Here is a 16,792-nt window from a genome sequence, read left to right as displayed (position 1 = left end):
ATATTCTTTCACGAAGATCATTTTTCGGCCCAGATATTTGTAGATCTCATTTTATCCGTATATTGTCTATACCACCTGGGCTGCAACAGTTCCAACTGGCCTCTCCACAAACTCCATGATGCCCTCAACAATGCTCTTTCTCGCCGGCTCGCTGGCAACCTTTTTACCAGCCAAGTAGTTCAACCACAGGGCACGCGAGACGCGCTCGTCATCAACAATTCCAACCAACTGTCTCCCTGCCGGCCTTCCCTCCTTCTTGTTGCCGCCATCATCGTACACAACAATCAACTTACCCTCTCCATCACGAATCAACAGAAGCTCCTTCTTCGCCGGAACCTTCCCGCGATTGAAAATCTGCCTGAAGTGCTTCATCGCTTCGCCAAACTGCTCGTCCTCGACCTTGCCAGCCCTAGCCTGGATCGCGCGCACAAAGCCATCCCTCAAGTGGTGGAAGTCGGTGTCGCGCACGGGGATCACGCGGAAGACGGACCGCGCAGGGATTCCGTTCGCCAGCAGGCCATCCCAGAGCTCTTCGCCCTTGGCAGGGTCGAGAAGGTCGGTGCGCAGCTGGTCGCGCTCACCAGGCACGAGCGTCGTGGCGATCGGATTGACCTTCTTGGTCAGCGCCGACTGCAGCGAGGCCACGTCGGCGGTGGCGACGTAGAACCCGACTACGTAGACCTGAATGCCGACGAAGGTGACGGTGCGCAGGCCGAAGCCCACGAGGGTGTACTCGGTCTTGTCGGCGCCGGTGATGGTCGTGGCCAGGCCCGAGGCGGAGGCGCCGGGAGCGATGGCCCCCTCAAAGCTACCGAGCTCGAGCGTGCGCGGGAAGGTCGGGACGGTGCTGTTGCCGGTCGGGACGAGCTCGTGGCCTTCTTCGTCGCGCACGACTACTTTGCGCTCGGCGGCGTTGGTGCCGGCCAGAGGGTCGGTCGACGGCAGGCTGGAGTCGGCCTGGACGGGCGAATTCTCGAGCTCGAGCTTGATGAGGTAGCCGGCGTAGATCATGGAGCTGACGCTGCAGAAGAGCCCCGTCCAGAGGAAGGCGCGGCGGTTGCGGGCATACTTGATTTGTTGCTCCGAGAGCTTGTTGACGTCGAGGCGGTTGAGGTGCTCGTTGGGTTGGCTTCGCGGAGGGCTCAGGAAGGTTCGGCGCGAAGCGGGAGTTCGTGTTGCGGCTTTGGCCGCGGATCCAAGGGACCTGAGCAGTTGCTTGAAGGTCGACTGGCGAAGCATTGTAGTCGTGAACTGTCGCAGCTTCGGGGCTGTTCTGTGTAATTAGAGATCAATTGAGTAACTTGACTGGTTCACCTCATGGCCGAGCGCCGCGCACGATCTTTTGCAATTCCTGAAGACCTCGTGCTGGGGTCTAGAAGCCTTGAGTTCGGTGATACTAGTTCTAGCTCCGTAACCAGAAGACGAAATTGACATCATGGCGATGATAGTGTAGCCAAGCTCCGCAGCTGTCAGCGGTGGGCATTCTGTGTGTTCAGACGCTTAACAGAAAACCACTGAATGGCCTCGAATTGTTTTCTGATTGTCAAGGAAAGTGGTTGCAAAATTGGTACAAACTGTTAAGGCTACTAACAGTTTGATAAGACGAATAGTATGCAGGACGATAACGAATGCGACCTCTGGGCATCGTTAGAAGTGAATTTGCCGATGGCCTTCTTGCCGTACAAACCTACTGTAATAATAGTTCCCTAGGGCACCTGCTTCCGAGATATGCATACCTACGTGCTAGTTATCGATATTGATCAAGATACTTCGTTTGCCCCATGATTCCGAGATATGCATATTACTTATGCCCGGCGGGAGTGGTCCTTCCAGGGGAGTGGGAGTTCGGATGCAAAGCCGAGTGGTGATCAAAGGCAAGGACTGAGCAAGCCTCCGCTTCCATGCTCTTTGCCCGTGCTTTTGCTCGGTGGCCGATCTCGCAAACAACTCTTCCCCGTCTCCATCTGCTTCGTGGTCTGGTTATGTCTATCCATATCCCTCCCTTCCCTTCTTTCGCTCCCATCACCAATCTCTTCGATAGTAACCCTACAGTATCTGAGATATGAGGTCACCCCTCCATTAGTGATACGGTCCGAACAGGGGGAGCTAAGGCGGGACGAGCTGAAGTGACAAAACCAGGGTCCTTCGCGGGGTTATGAAGAGGTATGTATGCGAACAAAGCGCAGGCCTCACCAACTGAACGCAAGTTCCAAAGCATCCCGGGCAGAGGTCGAGATTCGCAACATCATTTATTGAACTCCCACTGGCCAGCCACCGTCGTGCTCTAAGCGCCATGCAGAGCGTCATGGGCGAATAACCGTTGCGCACCTGGGTTCGTCTCGTTCCCGCGCGACCTCGATACAACCTCAATGTGCAGCTTGGGCTCGTCGTCTTCCTTGCGTTCTGAAGTCTGAACATGGCACGCTCTTGACTCCAAACAACATTCTTGAGAGATACCTAGTGCCACCATCCCGAGCCCGTCTTTCCGAGATTGACAAACGGCGTCCAAACTCCAGACTTTCGACCGAAAATTGCTGGGTCTCGGATGGGACGGACAATCACTCGCTAGCTGAACCTTGGTGGCCACCGTATAGCCATCGCCCTATGATGATCAAAGGAGGAAATTGGCTTGTCTTTGCTGACAATATCCGAATTGCCCACTCCCCCCAGTACCTATTGTGATGGTTTGATGTCACAGAGTTGCACCAGCTGATGGCTCTCGAGATCTGTGTTGTTGCATCAATAAGAGGGGCCTACACACAATGTATGTCATGAGGCTGCAGGACAGTCACCGGACTTTGTCAAGTCCAGACCTGGGGACTCTGGAGTTTGGAGTCTCCCGTATGTCTCGATGTGTCGGTGCGCAGTGATCACGACTATTGTTTTGCTTACTTGCTTCCAAACTGTCACGTCTCTTCCCAAGCCAACAGCATGGCAACGACTATCTGTGGGATATTAGTTTTATGAGAGCAATGGAGACATGCATGGAAGCTCAAGAACGTGGATGCAAAGAGGGACAATGACTATACAGCCGCCGATAGACAGCCCGCTGCGTCTACACCACGCTAGATAAGGTAGCGACAGGACTGGCGTGTGTCGGGACCTGACCTCCACTGCCCATCCCCTGAATAGTAACTGCTACAATGGCGTAACCTGCATGGCATCTGGCTCGGCGATATCTATAGCGGCCCGCCATTCTTGCCTACCAACTGGCCATCAAACCGGGCCAGCCATAATACGTATTAGAAATTTAAAGAAAGAACATGATCAAACCCTCCAGGAAGAATACGAACATCAGCAAGACGAGCTGGAGTTTACGCCCAACCGTTGAGAACGGCAGTGACCCGAGAGCGTGACCGGGGAATGGATACTGCCTGCTTGTCGCTCACTGACGCTGCAGTGTTTTCCCCACTCCTGTTGCCCTGTCTCGCCTTGTGCCTGCCAGCCAGGTTTCGCCCATTCCCTTTCCATCCGCATTTAAAAGCACCTCCATCCAAAGTGAATGCGCTGCACAGTCATGCAGCTACGCCAGTGTCGCTGTTTCCCCCTACGTACCAACAATAAGCCCCGGGCATCTTCACTTGCACAGCCCGAGCCGAGCATCCTCTTCAAGCAAGCGGCCCCATTCACCTTGCAACGCAACTGAAATCGCCATCTTCGACAATACTTCGTCCTTTCCCCCAACAACGACCATCCATTCTTTGTATGTACTAGGATAAAATAAATAGCACGCCTCTAGGATAGGAGGCACCAGTGCTACCAACCCATCGGCACCCCATCTCGGCGGCTTCTTGACCAACTTGAACCGAATCCTCTACCTCCGCTCACGCCGCCCCGACTTCCCTCCCGTCTCCCTGAGGACCATCTCGTCACTCCTAGCCTTCCACTGTCCGCCCCTCAATAAGCAGAGGCTCCCATCACCTGGTGTTTGATTGACCTGCGGCCCCGGGCCCCCTAGAACCTTCATCCACCCCGACGAGCAATCGACCGATCCTCGCGCCTACTTAGTCAGCCATCAATCACATCGCCTTGCCTCTTGTCGCCCTCCCTTCCGACAACTTCTTCAACTCTCTCACATCTCCCTTCGCTTGCCACCAGACTGGCACAGCTGTTATCATGAGGCTACGTGCTTCTCTCGACATAATCGCCGACGACCGGGGAACACCGATGGCCCAAGGGGACGCGGCTCCCGAAGCCAACTCGGAGGCCGCCCAACAGCTGGCTCAAGACGATTCGCGATCAACCTCGTCGTCGAGCACCCCTCCGCCCGTCGATAATGAAGAATCCGACTTCTTTCTCGGCGCGAACGACTCCCAGTCGTCGCTAGGCGTTCCCAATATCGAGGACATGCAAGTCGCCGATGAGGAGTGCCGTGTAGCGCCTATTAATCGCTTGCCCAACGAACTACTCATCGCCATCTTCGTCAAACTCACAACCTCCTCAGATATTCTCCATGTCATGCTGACGTGCAAGTCCTGGGCTCGGAATGCAGTGGAAATTCTGTGGCACCGTCCAGCTTGCTCGTCCTGGGAACGACACACGACCATCTGCCAAACTCTCAGTGCGCCACGACCGTACTTCGCCTACCGACATTTCATCAGGCGACTCAACCTGTCGGCCCTGGCTCCCGAACTCAACGATGGCAGTGTCGAGTCTTTGGAGATGTGCAGTCGTGTCGAGCGACTGACCATGACTGGTTGCAAACGCATCACGGATGCTGGTCTCCTCAAACTGCTCCAGAACAACACTGGCCTCCTGGCTCTCGACATTTCTGGCATGGAAGACATCACGGAAACTTCTATCAACGCCGTGGCGGAAAAGTGCCACAGACTACAGGGCCTGAATATCGCCAACTGCACTAAGATCTCAGTTGCAAGTCTGGTGGAGTTGGCGCACAGCTGCAGATTTATCAAGAGGGTAGGTTCTTTCCACTACATCGCGCTCAAACGGGGCAGCTCTGCCTTTGGTGGTGAAGAATTTGGGCATGAAAGCAAACGCTAACGTCTTTTGTCCATGCAGTTGAAACTGAACGAGTGTGCCCAGGTGACTGACGAGGCCGTCATCGCATTTGCTGAGAATTGCCCCAACATCCTCGAGATCGATCTCCACCAGTGTCGCCTGATTGGGAACGACCCAGTTACAGCGCTCATGTCTAAAGGCAAAGCTCTTCGAGAGCTCCGCCTCGCGAGTTGCGATTTGATCGACGACTCGGCATTCCTTTCCCTACCCCCTAACAAGACCTACGAGCAACTCCGAATCCTAGACCTGACGTCTTGCTCCAGACTGACGGACCGAGCCGTTGAGAAGATCATTGATGTAGCTCCTCGCCTGCGCAACCTCGTGCTCGCAAAGTGCCGTAACATCACAGATGCTGCTGTGTTCGCTATCGCCAGGCTGGGCAAGAATCTGCACTATGTCCATCTGGGCCACTGCGGAAACATCACAGATGAGGCTGTCAAACGGCTAGTTCAATGTTGCAACCGGATTCGATACATTGATCTCGGTTGCTGCGTCCATTTGACAGATGATTCTGTCGTGAGACTTGCTACTCTGCCCAAGCTTAAGCGCATTGGCTTGGTCAAATGTTCAAATATCACAGACGAGAGTGTCTATGCTCTTGCTAGGGCGAACCAGCGCCGGCCTCGCAGAGATGCTGACGGCAATCTTGTTCCCGGGGACTGTTACAATAGTATGCACCACAGCAGCCTTGAGAGGGTTCATCTGAGCTATTGCACCAACTTGACATTAAGGGTAAGTAGAATCGTGACATATCCATCTCGGTTGTGATACTAATATCTTCCATAGAGTGTCCTAAGACTTTTGAATGCATGCCCTCGTCTCACCCACTTGAGTGTTACGGGTGTCCAAGCGTTCCTGCGTGAGGATTTGGAGAGTTTCTGCCGCGAGGCACCAGCTGGTATGCTGATAATCCCTTCCAAGCGATTCACGATCAGGTTCAAGGGCTAACAAAACCTACAGAGTTCACTGAACATCAGAGAGCTGTTTTCTGCGTCTTTTCCGGTCAGGGTGTGACCAATCTTCGGCGCTACCTCAACAGCGAGCACAATCTGACGGAGATCACTCGTGGTGCAAGACCAATCGACGAAGGAGTACCGAACCGAGCCGGCCCTGTTTTCCCAGGAACAGCAGTCAACCCAATGCAGGTCACTCCACCTGGTCACCATGCCGTAGCAGCTGCGTTCATTGACGATGGCGAGCCTGATGCGGTAGACGACGATGATGGCTTGGAAGATGGCAGCGAGATGGTGATAGACACGCAGCCAATGCTTCATAATCACCATGCGGTTATGGGTGGTACTGCGTTCCCTATTCAGGGCGTGGCATCCACAGAACAGCTGCTGCCACCACCGCCACCCGCGATACAGCCACAACAGCACCTTATCACGAATCCTTTCCACTTTGTCCCTGGCCAGCCTTTTGCCGTACCACCTCATGGCCTTCAGTTTTACGAGGCGGTGCGGGCGACAGAATCCAGTGCCGTTCCTGGGACCCCTACGCATGTTCCATTAGTTGGCCAAGCGACTGGGCTGGACTCGACAATCGCCGAGAGCAGCCATCACTCCGGAGTTGCCAGGAACTCACCAGGCACAGCAACATCTCAAAACCCAGGTGCATCGCAGGCCATGGCGCCAAATCCGATGGAAAACATCGAGCTGGCGATACTCACAGGGAACCGAAATTCTGATGCGGGTGGCAGTGGAGGGGCGCCCGTGTAGCGCGCGTTGAGGTTTCATTCTGAGCATTAATACCCCTGCTTCTTGCTATCTTCCGGTGGATGAGTGGATGGGGATACGTTTTATTTCTGGTGGTTGGTGGGATACATAAAATTTTGACTGGAATCCTTCGCAGGCTGTAGCGGAGCACATCAATGACTTTATGATGATCACTTTGTGTTGATAGAAGATGCCAAGTGGTTATTCTTCTTATACCGGGCGTCGCGGCTTTCGAGGAATTAAGAGGTTACCCATTGATATTAGGCTAGAAGATTGATATTTATGCCTTTACCTGATGACTTCCCTTACATCCCAGTTGTTCGTATCTGGTTTTATTTTAGCTTGATATTTTTTTCAGCGTGCCTGGGAAAAGAAACGGGGCACCGAGGGGGGCAGGCAATTCACGCCAACAACAGAACGTATGCGATGCGATGATACGCACAAGATGGGTACAACACGGAACGGAGACACGAGAAAGCTATAAAGGTCTAATAGATATTTTCTCTCCGAAGTCCTCAATACCTACCAATCACTTCTAGTGCTCCTCTGTATGTGACTTCCACTTTGAATGAATAAGCCGATGAGAAAACATGGCCCAATATCAAAGTTCCTCATTCAGCTGGCTCAAGTTCTCAACGCTAACCCCTGGTCCCTGGGGCCCCAGAGAGCATGGGAGGCGTACCCGGACCTGACAAGCGATGTGGATACTAACATCAACTAGCTTCAAAGCCTCAAAGATCTAGACTCTCTCAGACTCTATTCCGAACAACCAATAGCGATAAACCCTTTCGTAACACTTGCGGGGATCGAGGGAGAAATCGAAAGAAATGCGCGATATGTATCATGAAATCGAATTTCCCCATGAGACTATTTACATGCAGGAACCGGAGCAGCAAATCTGGGGTCTGGGGAAATGGATGGATGGGCCTGGTGAATCAATGGAGAAGAGGGGGATTTGGAAGGTTCATTTTGAGGCGGGCAGGATATGTTTGTTCATCATTGAATGTGCCATTATCTACCTACAAGTCATTTCAGGTCAGATTCGGAGGTTTCTGGTCACTTGGAATGATTGAGGCCTGGCGCCTTCTCGTTGTCCACGACGACAAACCGTCGAGGTAGTCTACATTATGAGAGCGTCGACTAAATCTCACCTCACTTCGACTAGGGGCAAAAATCCGGTACATGGGTGACATAGGCCGGCAGACAGAGAGAGCTCTGGAAGCAAAGTGACCATGTTGATTTTGATGTCGGCATCTTGGTACTATCAGGCAGAGTTGTCATCCTTTTTGAGGCGAATCCGAAGCAAAAAGTTACTAGACGACACGCGCGCGCATTCACACAGCACCAGTGGGCGGGCAATGGTTCAAATTCGACAGAGCAGATTCGAACATTGGCTTTGGCTCATTGGAACGCAGACAAAAAGACGAAGTCAGGATCACCCATGCCACCACGAAAAGAAATCTCCCGTCGTGTGTGGATCACCGATCTTGCAGAACGAGTGGGTCTCCTCCTGCTTGCATGACACCGAACCCAGAAAAAAAACAACGCAAAAGAGCAAAAAAAAAAAAAAAAAAAGGCGTCCTCGGGAAAAAGAGGACGAAAATGACGAAAAAAGAGAAGTTCCCCTCGACCGGAATCGAGCCGGTGACCTTTCGGTATACAATCTAAACAATTACAGCCGAACGTGATATCCAACTACACCACAAGGGGTTTTATTGTTGGAGTTTCGGCCGCGGAGTAGTGCTTATAATTCCGACATGTGTCGTTGCTGCGGTGCACATTTCAGATTTGAGGTGTCGAAAGTCGAAACAAATTCAGGACACAAACATGAGTACCATTTCCGTCCTTCACCATTTGCAATTCTCGAGTAAGTCTCCATCACTCATCCATTCTCTAGAGATTATAGTACTGAGTTGGGGGTAATACCACTAGAAGATACGTCGACGTTCACTGTATGTTGCGTCCAAATGTCTACCGGCCGAGGCATCGCAATTTTGCTCTGCGAAGTGCGAGCCAAACCTCCTCCAACAAAGACACTGTTGTGATTTCATAAGCATAAAATCCGAGGGCAAGCTCACAACCCATCAAGGGACCTTGGCGCAGTTGGCTAGCGCGCAGGTCTCATACCCCTGTATGATCTGGTTAAAAAATCAGAGTAATCCTGAGGTCGGGAGTTCGAGCCTCCCAGGTCCCATTTATTTTGCCAATTTTTTCTTTTTCCACCCGTCAGGTTGCGGAGCCTGTCCCGCCCTTTCTTTTTCCCCAGTACCAACGACAATGTTCCCCTTGGTTTTCCGTTGAAGAAGCGCAATCCTTTGAAGTATCGCGATTGTTTTTAAACCTTCACCCGTCGGCTAGCATACCAAATACACGACGCACAAATTGGCCATTCTGGTGCGAAAAAGGGCCCCTTTTGTGGGCCTCTGATTGTCGTCATAGCAACGGCACGGGACGCTTGTTGTCGTCGGACTATCGCGGTCTGACTAGACACTCCACGATGTTAGGGCGTTGCGAGCTCGGAAGATGTCGCAGAGCATCGTGAATCTCCCGAAGAAACCATCGCATTCATCTCCTTGCTTGCGTAGATGCAGCCATTATGCATCGCTGCCAAAGCCTTCTCCTTCTTGACGCGCGTTGTTATCATGTGACGATGCATCGGTTACACAAGTCTCAGAAACTTTAAAGTTGCAACGGCGTTGGCTGCAGACCGAAAGTTTAAATTGTGCGTACCGTCCAGATGCTATAAAGCCCAGCCGGCTGATATCGAATCCAGGACGGTGACTGGACCCTTGCATCTGAGGGGAAAGCGGCTTCGCCGGCATATCAGAATCTCGGACTCAATAACATGCAAGATATTTGGCAGATCGAAGACCGGTGTCGTCAAAGATGTTACCTCGAAAGCGGTAGTCGACCGGCCGGAGGATGATAAGAGGTTGATATAACGTGTCTGTCCTCCCTTTCGCAGCTGGTCCTTCACGATTCTTCTCCCACGTTTAGCTTGTTGCAGAGACGCGGAACGGGCTTAAAATGTTCGCCAAAAAACTCACAACCGCCCGCCATAGCCGGTTTTGGGCCGAAAAGCGCATCATAGCCATCTCCTTCTTCATCACACTCTCCTACTTCCAATATGGCTACGACTCCGCCGCTATCGCCGGTTTCCAGTCTATGCGCGGCTTCCTCAAGATCTATGGCCATGTCGACCCGCACACTCCCATCGGCTATAACATCAGCACCAACGTCCAGCGGCTGATCCAGTCTCTCATCAACATCGGGAGTTTCATGTCCGCTTTTGCCATCTACTTTCTGGGTTCGAAGATCTCGCGGCGATTGGGGTTGTGGATTGGCTGCGCGCTCGCCTTCTTGTCCGTGTCGATCATGATTGGGGTCGAGAATCTCGGGGGCCTGTATGCGGGTCGCTTGTTGCTGGGCATGTCGAATGGGTTTCTGGTGCCGTATAACGTCATGTTTGTGAGCGAGTCAGCGCCGAGTTTGTTGAGGGGACCGATACTCGGGATGACAGTCTTACAGACTTCGCTGGGGGCGCTGTTTGGGATCTTGGTGGATAACTACACGAATGGGAGGGAAAGTTCTGCGTCGTGGAGGATACCACTGGGAGTGATGTACATTGTGCCGTCACTGTTGACTCTTTTCCTGTTGTTTCTGCCGGATACGCCGAGGTTTTATGTGATGAGAGGCGAGGATGAAAATGCGATCAACGCCATTCGACGGTTGAGAGGCATCAAGGACGAAACGCTGCTTCGAGCAGAAGTCGAGGATATCAGGAGCGCGTACGAGATGGAACAGGAGCTTCATGCCGGTATCCATCTGAAGGGCATGTTTCGTGGTACGGATCTGCGAAGGACACTGCTCAGCTATGGGTGCATCATCGGCGGAACTTGCACCGGAATCACGTTCATGGCGGGCTTTTCGGTGTACTTGTTTATGATGGCCAAGGTCGGAAAGCCATTTTACTGGGTCATGATATCCCTGGTCATCGCCTTGACGGGGAACATGTTGTCGTTTTCGGCCATGCGCATCTGGGGTCGCCGCCAGCTGATCATTTATTGTTCCATTGGGTCGGCAGCCATGTGGCTCGGCATGGCCATTATATACACGGTGTCGGGCAGTCACACTGCGACGGATAATGGTGCGGGGGCCGCAAAGGGACTGGTTGCGCTGTCGATCGTATACGGCTGGGTGGCAGGCTTCGGACAGGCGGGTGTGCTCATTGCTCTGGCGGCCGAGATCCCGTCGCAAAGATTGCGGTCGCAGACGGTGGGAACCGGAGCTGGGATTAACGCATTCTTTGGCTGGATGGTGTCGTTCTTTTCGCCCTACTTTATCAATTCGGATAAGCTGAACTGGACCCCAAAGTATGGTTACATCTGGGGAGGAAGCAATCTGATCTTGGCCGTTTGGACGTGGGTGTTTGTGCCCGAGACAAAGGGAAGAAGCTTGGAGCAATTGGATGAACTGTTTGAGAAGCGCGTGGGTGCCAGGCAGTTTTCTTCATATGTCGTGGAGCGTCCGCTGGTTGATGACGTTGTGGCATCTCGTGCGGAAGGAACGAACGGCAAGGTATCACCAGAACATCACGGCACGTCGAGCATCGGGAGAAAGAAGCACCTGCCTTGACTGAAAGGACGGTGTGAGGGTCATGTGATTAACCATGGGGTCTTCAATTCCTTCATGTCATTGAACAGTCAACTGCAATCTCCTTACTTGTATGCGGCAGTGACCTCGATACCCTTCAGAGACCCTTCGCTGCGGTACTCCTCGAGTACCTTGATGTACGACAGCATTCCTTCACTCCATCCTGACGACCTACTCGCCTTCATCATGTCCTTCGGGTCCTGTCTTGCAGAGTGGCCCTCCCCGTTGAGATATCCAGGGGTACAGCCCATGATGGTCGCAAAATAAGGGGCACGCATCATGACCTGCATCGTCCAAGCCTCCTCCTCCTCCCTTGTAACCTCAACTACAGCTCGCGAGCCGGCACCCACCTTTTCCTCTGCCTTGGCCAAAATGTGTGCAGTGTGCTGAATGCCCACTTCCAGCATCGTGACAAAGTTGGCTGTGGCAGCGGTTTGCGGGCCAAAAGCAAAGAACAGGTTGGGGAACCCACTGGTGGCAACACCGTGAAGAGTCGCTGAGCCGATATTCTTCCACTTCTCGTCCATCGACAAGCCTCCACGACCTATAACTTCGATACCGGTTTTGGCTGCTGGGTTGCCGTTGCCAAAGGCCGGCGAGCGATAACCAGTACTGAGGACAAGAACATCCACCGGGCACTCCTTGCCGGCAAAGACCAGACCGTCCTTTGTCGCCGCTTCGATGCCCTGGCCGTTTGTATCGATGAGATGAACGTTGGGTTCGTTAAAGGCTTGGAGGTACATATCGCTGAAGGTGGGCCGCTTGCACCATGATGGGTACCAGGCTTTGAGCTTGTTTGCAGTTTCTGGGTCCTTGACGATCTGGTCGACGCGAGCACGAGCAGTTTCGGCCGTGGGGGTATCCATCTTGTACAGGCGTGCCACGTTCGCGCCAATCGCCTCGGGAGTAGGCTCGACGAGGCCATACCCAGGAGAGCCGATCAGGGCAGAATAGGCGGGGATTCTTGTCTATCCGTCGTCTACTAGGTTCTCTTCACCTTCTTTGGCAGCGAGGCTCATGTGTGCGGCAAAGTTGAGTGCGCGCTCCATCTGCCAGCCTTTCTTGGATGCAATCTTTGACTTCCTGTTTTGATTTAGCCGCTGCTTATCTTGTCAATGTTTGATAAAAGGAGTCACTCACCATTCTTCCGGATCTGTCGCCTTTTGATCACGGGGATGTACAGCCGATGGTGTTCGCTGAAACACGTAAAGCTCCTTTGCCCACTTCGCCAGCTGCGGAATGACCTGGATAGAAGTCGCGCCGGTTCCAATGATTCCCACCCGCTTGTCCTTCAACTTCTCCATATCCGGGTTCTCATAGGAGCCACCAGTGGCAGAATAATTCCAACGGGCTGTGTGGAACATCTCACCGCCAAATCCCTCGAGCCCAGGAATTTTGGGCACATGAGGGACGTTGAGCACTCCTGAAGCAACCAGCAGATACTGGCACTTGAGTGTCAACTCTCTGCTCGGCTCATTTGGTCCCCGTCCCTCCGTGACCTGGACAGTCCAAAGCTTCTCTTCCTCGTCCCATGTCGCTGCCTTTGCGTTTGAGCGGAAGAGGGCCTTGTCGTGCAGGTCGAACTGGGTGGCAATCCGATCAGCGTGCTCGCGGAGCTCGGTCCCGGGTGCGTATTTTTGCTTGGGCATATACACTGTCTCTTCGAGCAGTGGCATGTAGATGTAACTCTCAACATCGCAGTGGAGTCCTGGATACCTGTTCCAGTACCAGGTGCCGCCGAAACCGCCCGCGGCATCGACCAGTCTAACATCGTCGGGCACGTTGATCAGACCAGCCTGGATGAGGCGGACGGTGAATATGAGACCACCGTATCCGCCACCGAGAAAGAGGAATTTATAGGCGGCTCCGTCCTTGACTGTCTCTTTGGCGTTGAGAGCGGCGTGGTCGGCCCAGGGATCCTCGGCGATGGCCTTGAACCGGTCTGTGTCGGCATCTGTGAGGTCGAGGAACTGGGTAGGGCCGTCCGCCCGGATGCGCTTGGCAGCTTCTTCGGCATATCTTTGTTGGAGCTGGAGAAGTGTCATGTCTTCCTCGGTGGGAAGTTGGGATTGACCATTGGCACCGCTGGGGGCGCCATTGGTGACGGTGTCTTTGACATCGTTTGTTGAGTCTGCCGTCATGGTATTGTGAGAAGGCTTTGATTAGAATTTAGGTACAAGGTGGAGGATGGTGATTAAGATTTTATGTAGCTGTAGAAGAGCAGAGACCAGTGGTTCGTTTGTAAAGACATGTTGGGCACTCCGGCCTCTCGCCTATATATCGATCCATCTGCCATCCTACTACACCGAGTCATGGAGACGACCAGAGGAGTAACCAAACGAACGTAATGTCACGGACCGTGTACCGGAAGAGGAGCCATCTCCCCGCCGTTCAAAATCAACAACATACACCTTGAGGTCTCACTCTCTCTGGGAAAAACAGGGGGCTTTTCCCGAAAGCGAAAGCGAGCTCTTGTGTCGTATTCGGATCCACCTTCTTGGTGTGAAACCGACTTCTCCACAACGAAGCCAAGAGGCTTGGCTTCCTGAGAGAGAAGGAAGATGGTGAAGCCATGTTACGCTGGGGGTAACTTCACTTGATCCTCCAAAGAGCCAGATCTGTTGTGAAACCGCTACCGTAGCGGAAAATAAGTTGATTGGTTTTGGATAAAGTCCGCAAAGATGTGAACGGTACCAGTGTTCACGAAGAAAGAAAGTTACAGAGCGGTGTGGACAAGCTCGACATCCTCACAGGGTTCTTGCTGTAGAGACTGTTGATCACTCGATATAGCACCGGATTTTGTACAAGGAGACAGGCAGGTACCTGCATCAAAAGAGACAATGCGGAGTTATTTCGCAGTCTCGTTCTCCATACTTCTGTTCGTGCCTGAATATCAGTCCATGAACTTGGGCTTTTGCAAGATCGTGCGTATCTCGAGCTTCGGTCTGAATCTATTGGTAAACAGTAACTTACCATCTCTTACCGCTCAACTTCAAGATAGAGGTACAATATTGTACCAAATGAACAAGGTACGGGAGCGGCCGAGCCTGATTCATAGTGGTCAGAACTAAAAAGAAACCACAAAAGCCATCTGCCGCTAACTTTTACAGCCGCCTTCTCATTCGATACCATGGCAACCGAATTCGAGACTCAATGTGCATGGGGTTGAGATCCGCTACACACCTCCTCAAAAGGCCGGCCAGACTCACGGACTCACGGACTCACGGACTTGTAAGGGACACGGAATCACAATTTCCACTTCTCATTTATATTTCGTAATCGTATTCGGTCGGGCGTTCCCCAAGTTCATGTTGTTTTCCAGCAGCTTTCACCTCCTCCCTCCCCCTTTGGCCCCTCCACATGGCCCCCAAGATCCTGCCATGCATTATAAGATCGGAAAAGATCCTGACTGGAGGCGGCTCTGCACCAACGTCTAGAAAAGGCTAGAAAAAGAAAATAACAACATGCTTTCCCGCTCGATCACAGATCATGCATTGTGCTTCATGTATTTAACGTCCACTTATAAACGTGGGGAATATACTACCTTACCTTTAACTGCAGCCAAGACGGATAATGTTTCCTTTTCTGTTCGTCCTTGAGGTTACATGTAACCCAGCAACCCCTCCGTTTTCTCGATATGGAAATATCACCAAAAGTCTGCTACAGATTACATATTTTTGTTACAGCCTTCAAGCAACTACTCTATAAAGCATCGGGGACTTGGAATTCTCCGGCCCGCGGTGTGTAGGAGACGTGAACATCGTGGGGCATAACCCTTTAGTCTTGAGTCTTGACCACCCTTGTCTATAGCGTGTTAGTGACCTCTCCCGCAAAAGCCATGTCATGAACTCCGGACGGGGCTCCACTTGTGCTTACTCCTTGACCCATGTCCACGACGAACGACACCTCGTCTCCGGTCAAATACGGTGCTCTTACAACACACGCAAGCACCGCTCAGTTCTTCCTCAACTTCAACTCAAAGCCACGTATCTTGAACTTTTGAGGTCTTCCCACATCACTACCAACCTCAACCTCAACCCACTCCGTCACCCTCACCATGGACGCCAAGACACTCTACCCAGACTTCGACGACCTCCCCAAGGTTGAAGGTCAACCCCAGGGATGTGCTTGGGGTCTCTTCGACAAAGACGGCGTCAAAGATATCTACGGCACTCTGAACTTCATCACCCCCGAGACCGTCAAAGCCGCAGCTGCTGAAGTTCAACATGGCATCTCGGTCTCTCTCAAGTTCGTCTTGCCCTTCTTGTCCCAGCGCCTGTCTTCTTATTGTAAATCCTACCTTACTAACACAATCACTTCAACCAAAAAGCTGGTCCCTAAACGCCATAAAATTTCCCTTCGGACACCGCCAGGCCCCCGTCCACACGCCCTTTGCCCTGCCCGCCGAAATGGGCACCAAAGGCCTGCACGGCTTCGACGACTCGCTCACTTTCAACACGCAGTACTCATCGCAGTGGGACTCGTTGTGTCACGTCACGCATTCGCACTCGGGAGAGACGTATAATGGGTTTGTGCCTACTGTTGAGAAATTGTCCTCTACTACCTCTACCAAAAAAGAAAACGAAAAGGAAGGTCTGCTCCCAACCATCGACCGCTGGCATACAAGGGGCGGCTTAGTGGCTCGGGGCGTGTTAATCGATTGGAAGCGGTACGCCGAGGAGGTCATTAACTCCAAGGGAGAAACAGGACCAAAATGGCATCCGCTAGACGGGTACAAAATCACTTTTGACGACCTGGAGGCGGCGGCGAAACATTTCGGTGTCGAGTTCAAAGTGGGCGATGTGTTGCTAGTGAGGACGGGGATGACGAGCGTCATGGAGAACCCGACGCCGGAGGATTTTGGGAAGATGGCGGACTCGAAGTTGGCGGGCGTGGAGGGCAGCGAGAGGACGGCGAGGTGGGTGTGGAATAAGAGGTTTGCGGCTGTGGCGGGGGATTCTGCTGCTTTTGAGGCGATTGAGTATTCGAAGGAGACGGGGTGCGATCTTGGTGAGTTTTGGTGTCCATTCCCTTTTTTTCTCTTTTTTTCCCGCTTCTTCCCAGATGAGCTCATACATACTGACAAGTGAGCAATGACAGTCCTCCACAGGTATTTCCTCACCATGTTCGGCATGTCCATTGGCGAGCTGTGGGATCTTGACGCCCTCGGCGAGGCGTGCAAGAAGACGGGGAAGTACAGCTTTTTGTTGACCTCGGCGCCGCTCAACCATCCGGGCCTGGTCGCCTCTCCTCCCAATGCTACCGCTGTACTTTGAGGAGTTTGTAAAAGGTACTGAATCGTAAAGGAATAAACAATGCGGCTTGTCACCGCTAAACTTCAACAGACAAAAAGCCGATAACATGAAGGCCTACCAGGTAAACTTCGACCCGATGTAAAAGAGCAA

At 52.6% G+C, this 16,792-nt stretch overlaps 6 protein-coding genes and 2 non-coding genes across 8 annotated transcripts; 5 read left to right on the top strand and 3 right to left on the bottom strand.

Moving 5' to 3' along the window:
- Window positions 1-66: 66 nt before the first annotated feature.
- On the bottom strand, window positions 67-1,434 carry B0H65DRAFT_421290 (chalcone-flavanone isomerase-domain-containing protein; the record flags this gene model as incomplete). Its single annotated transcript, XM_062824333.1, has 2 exons — window positions 67-1,273; window positions 1,307-1,434. 2 exons carry the CDS (start codon window positions 1,432-1,434, stop codon window positions 67-69), a joined length of 1,335 nt encoding a protein of 444 aa, XP_062684552.1.
- Window positions 1,435-4,167: 2,733 nt separating this feature from the next.
- Window positions 4,168-6,737, top strand: B0H65DRAFT_440176 (uncharacterized protein; the record flags this gene model as incomplete). Its single annotated transcript, XM_062825466.1, has 4 exons — window positions 4,168-4,917; window positions 5,020-5,751; window positions 5,806-5,917; window positions 5,941-6,737. The coding sequence occupies 4 exons, from the start codon at window positions 4,168-4,170 to the stop codon at window positions 6,735-6,737; spliced, it is 2,391 nt and encodes a 796-aa protein (XP_062684551.1).
- A 1,618-nt stretch (window positions 6,738-8,355) lies between these two features.
- On the bottom strand, window positions 8,356-8,444 carry B0H65DRAFT_t96. Its single transcript has one exon. It is a non-coding gene; the product is annotated as a tRNA-Tyr (tRNA).
- Window positions 8,445-8,822: 378 nt separating this feature from the next.
- On the top strand, window positions 8,823-8,928 carry B0H65DRAFT_t128. Its single transcript has one exon. It is a non-coding gene; the product is annotated as a tRNA-Met (tRNA).
- Window positions 8,929-9,761: 833 nt separating this feature from the next.
- B0H65DRAFT_506691 (general substrate transporter) lies at window positions 9,762-11,386 on the top strand (the record flags this gene model as incomplete). Its single annotated transcript, XM_062828080.1, has 3 exons — window positions 9,762-10,320; window positions 10,429-11,312; window positions 11,342-11,386. The coding sequence occupies 3 exons, from the start codon at window positions 9,762-9,764 to the stop codon at window positions 11,384-11,386; spliced, it is 1,488 nt and encodes a 495-aa protein (XP_062684550.1).
- A 66-nt stretch (window positions 11,387-11,452) lies between these two features.
- B0H65DRAFT_537402 (uncharacterized protein) lies at window positions 11,453-13,741 on the bottom strand (the record flags this gene model as incomplete). The annotated part of the gene is given in 3 exon segments (XM_062829072.1): window positions 11,453-12,355; window positions 12,371-12,470; window positions 12,528-13,741. 3 exon segments carry the CDS (start codon window positions 13,526-13,528, stop codon window positions 11,453-11,455), a joined length of 2,004 nt encoding a protein of 667 aa, XP_062684549.1. The 5' UTR covers window positions 13,529-13,741.
- Window positions 13,742-14,165: 424 nt separating this feature from the next.
- B0H65DRAFT_457290 (uncharacterized protein) lies at window positions 14,166-14,802 on the top strand. Its single transcript, XM_062826349.1, has one exon. It carries the CDS (start codon window positions 14,228-14,230, stop codon window positions 14,456-14,458), a length of 231 nt encoding a protein of 76 aa, XP_062684548.1. The 5' UTR covers window positions 14,166-14,227; the 3' UTR covers window positions 14,459-14,802.
- A 642-nt stretch (window positions 14,803-15,444) lies between these two features.
- B0H65DRAFT_546307 (uncharacterized protein) lies at window positions 15,445-16,663 on the top strand (the record flags this gene model as incomplete). The annotated part of the gene is made up of 3 exons (XM_062829440.1): window positions 15,445-15,635; window positions 15,718-16,397; window positions 16,488-16,663. The coding sequence occupies 3 exons, from the start codon at window positions 15,445-15,447 to the stop codon at window positions 16,661-16,663; spliced, it is 1,047 nt and encodes a 348-aa protein (XP_062684547.1).
- Window positions 16,664-16,792: the final 129 nt, after the last annotated feature.

Source organism: Neurospora tetraspora (genome assembly GCF_033439725.1).
Source record: "Neurospora tetraspora strain CBS 560.94 chromosome Unknown B0H65scaffold_2, whole genome shotgun sequence".
Taxonomy (NCBI): domain Eukaryota; kingdom Fungi; phylum Ascomycota; class Sordariomycetes; order Sordariales; family Sordariaceae; genus Neurospora; species Neurospora tetraspora.
Note: the sequence above shows the minus strand (reverse complement) of the source record. Positions and strands in the feature narration are given on the sequence as shown.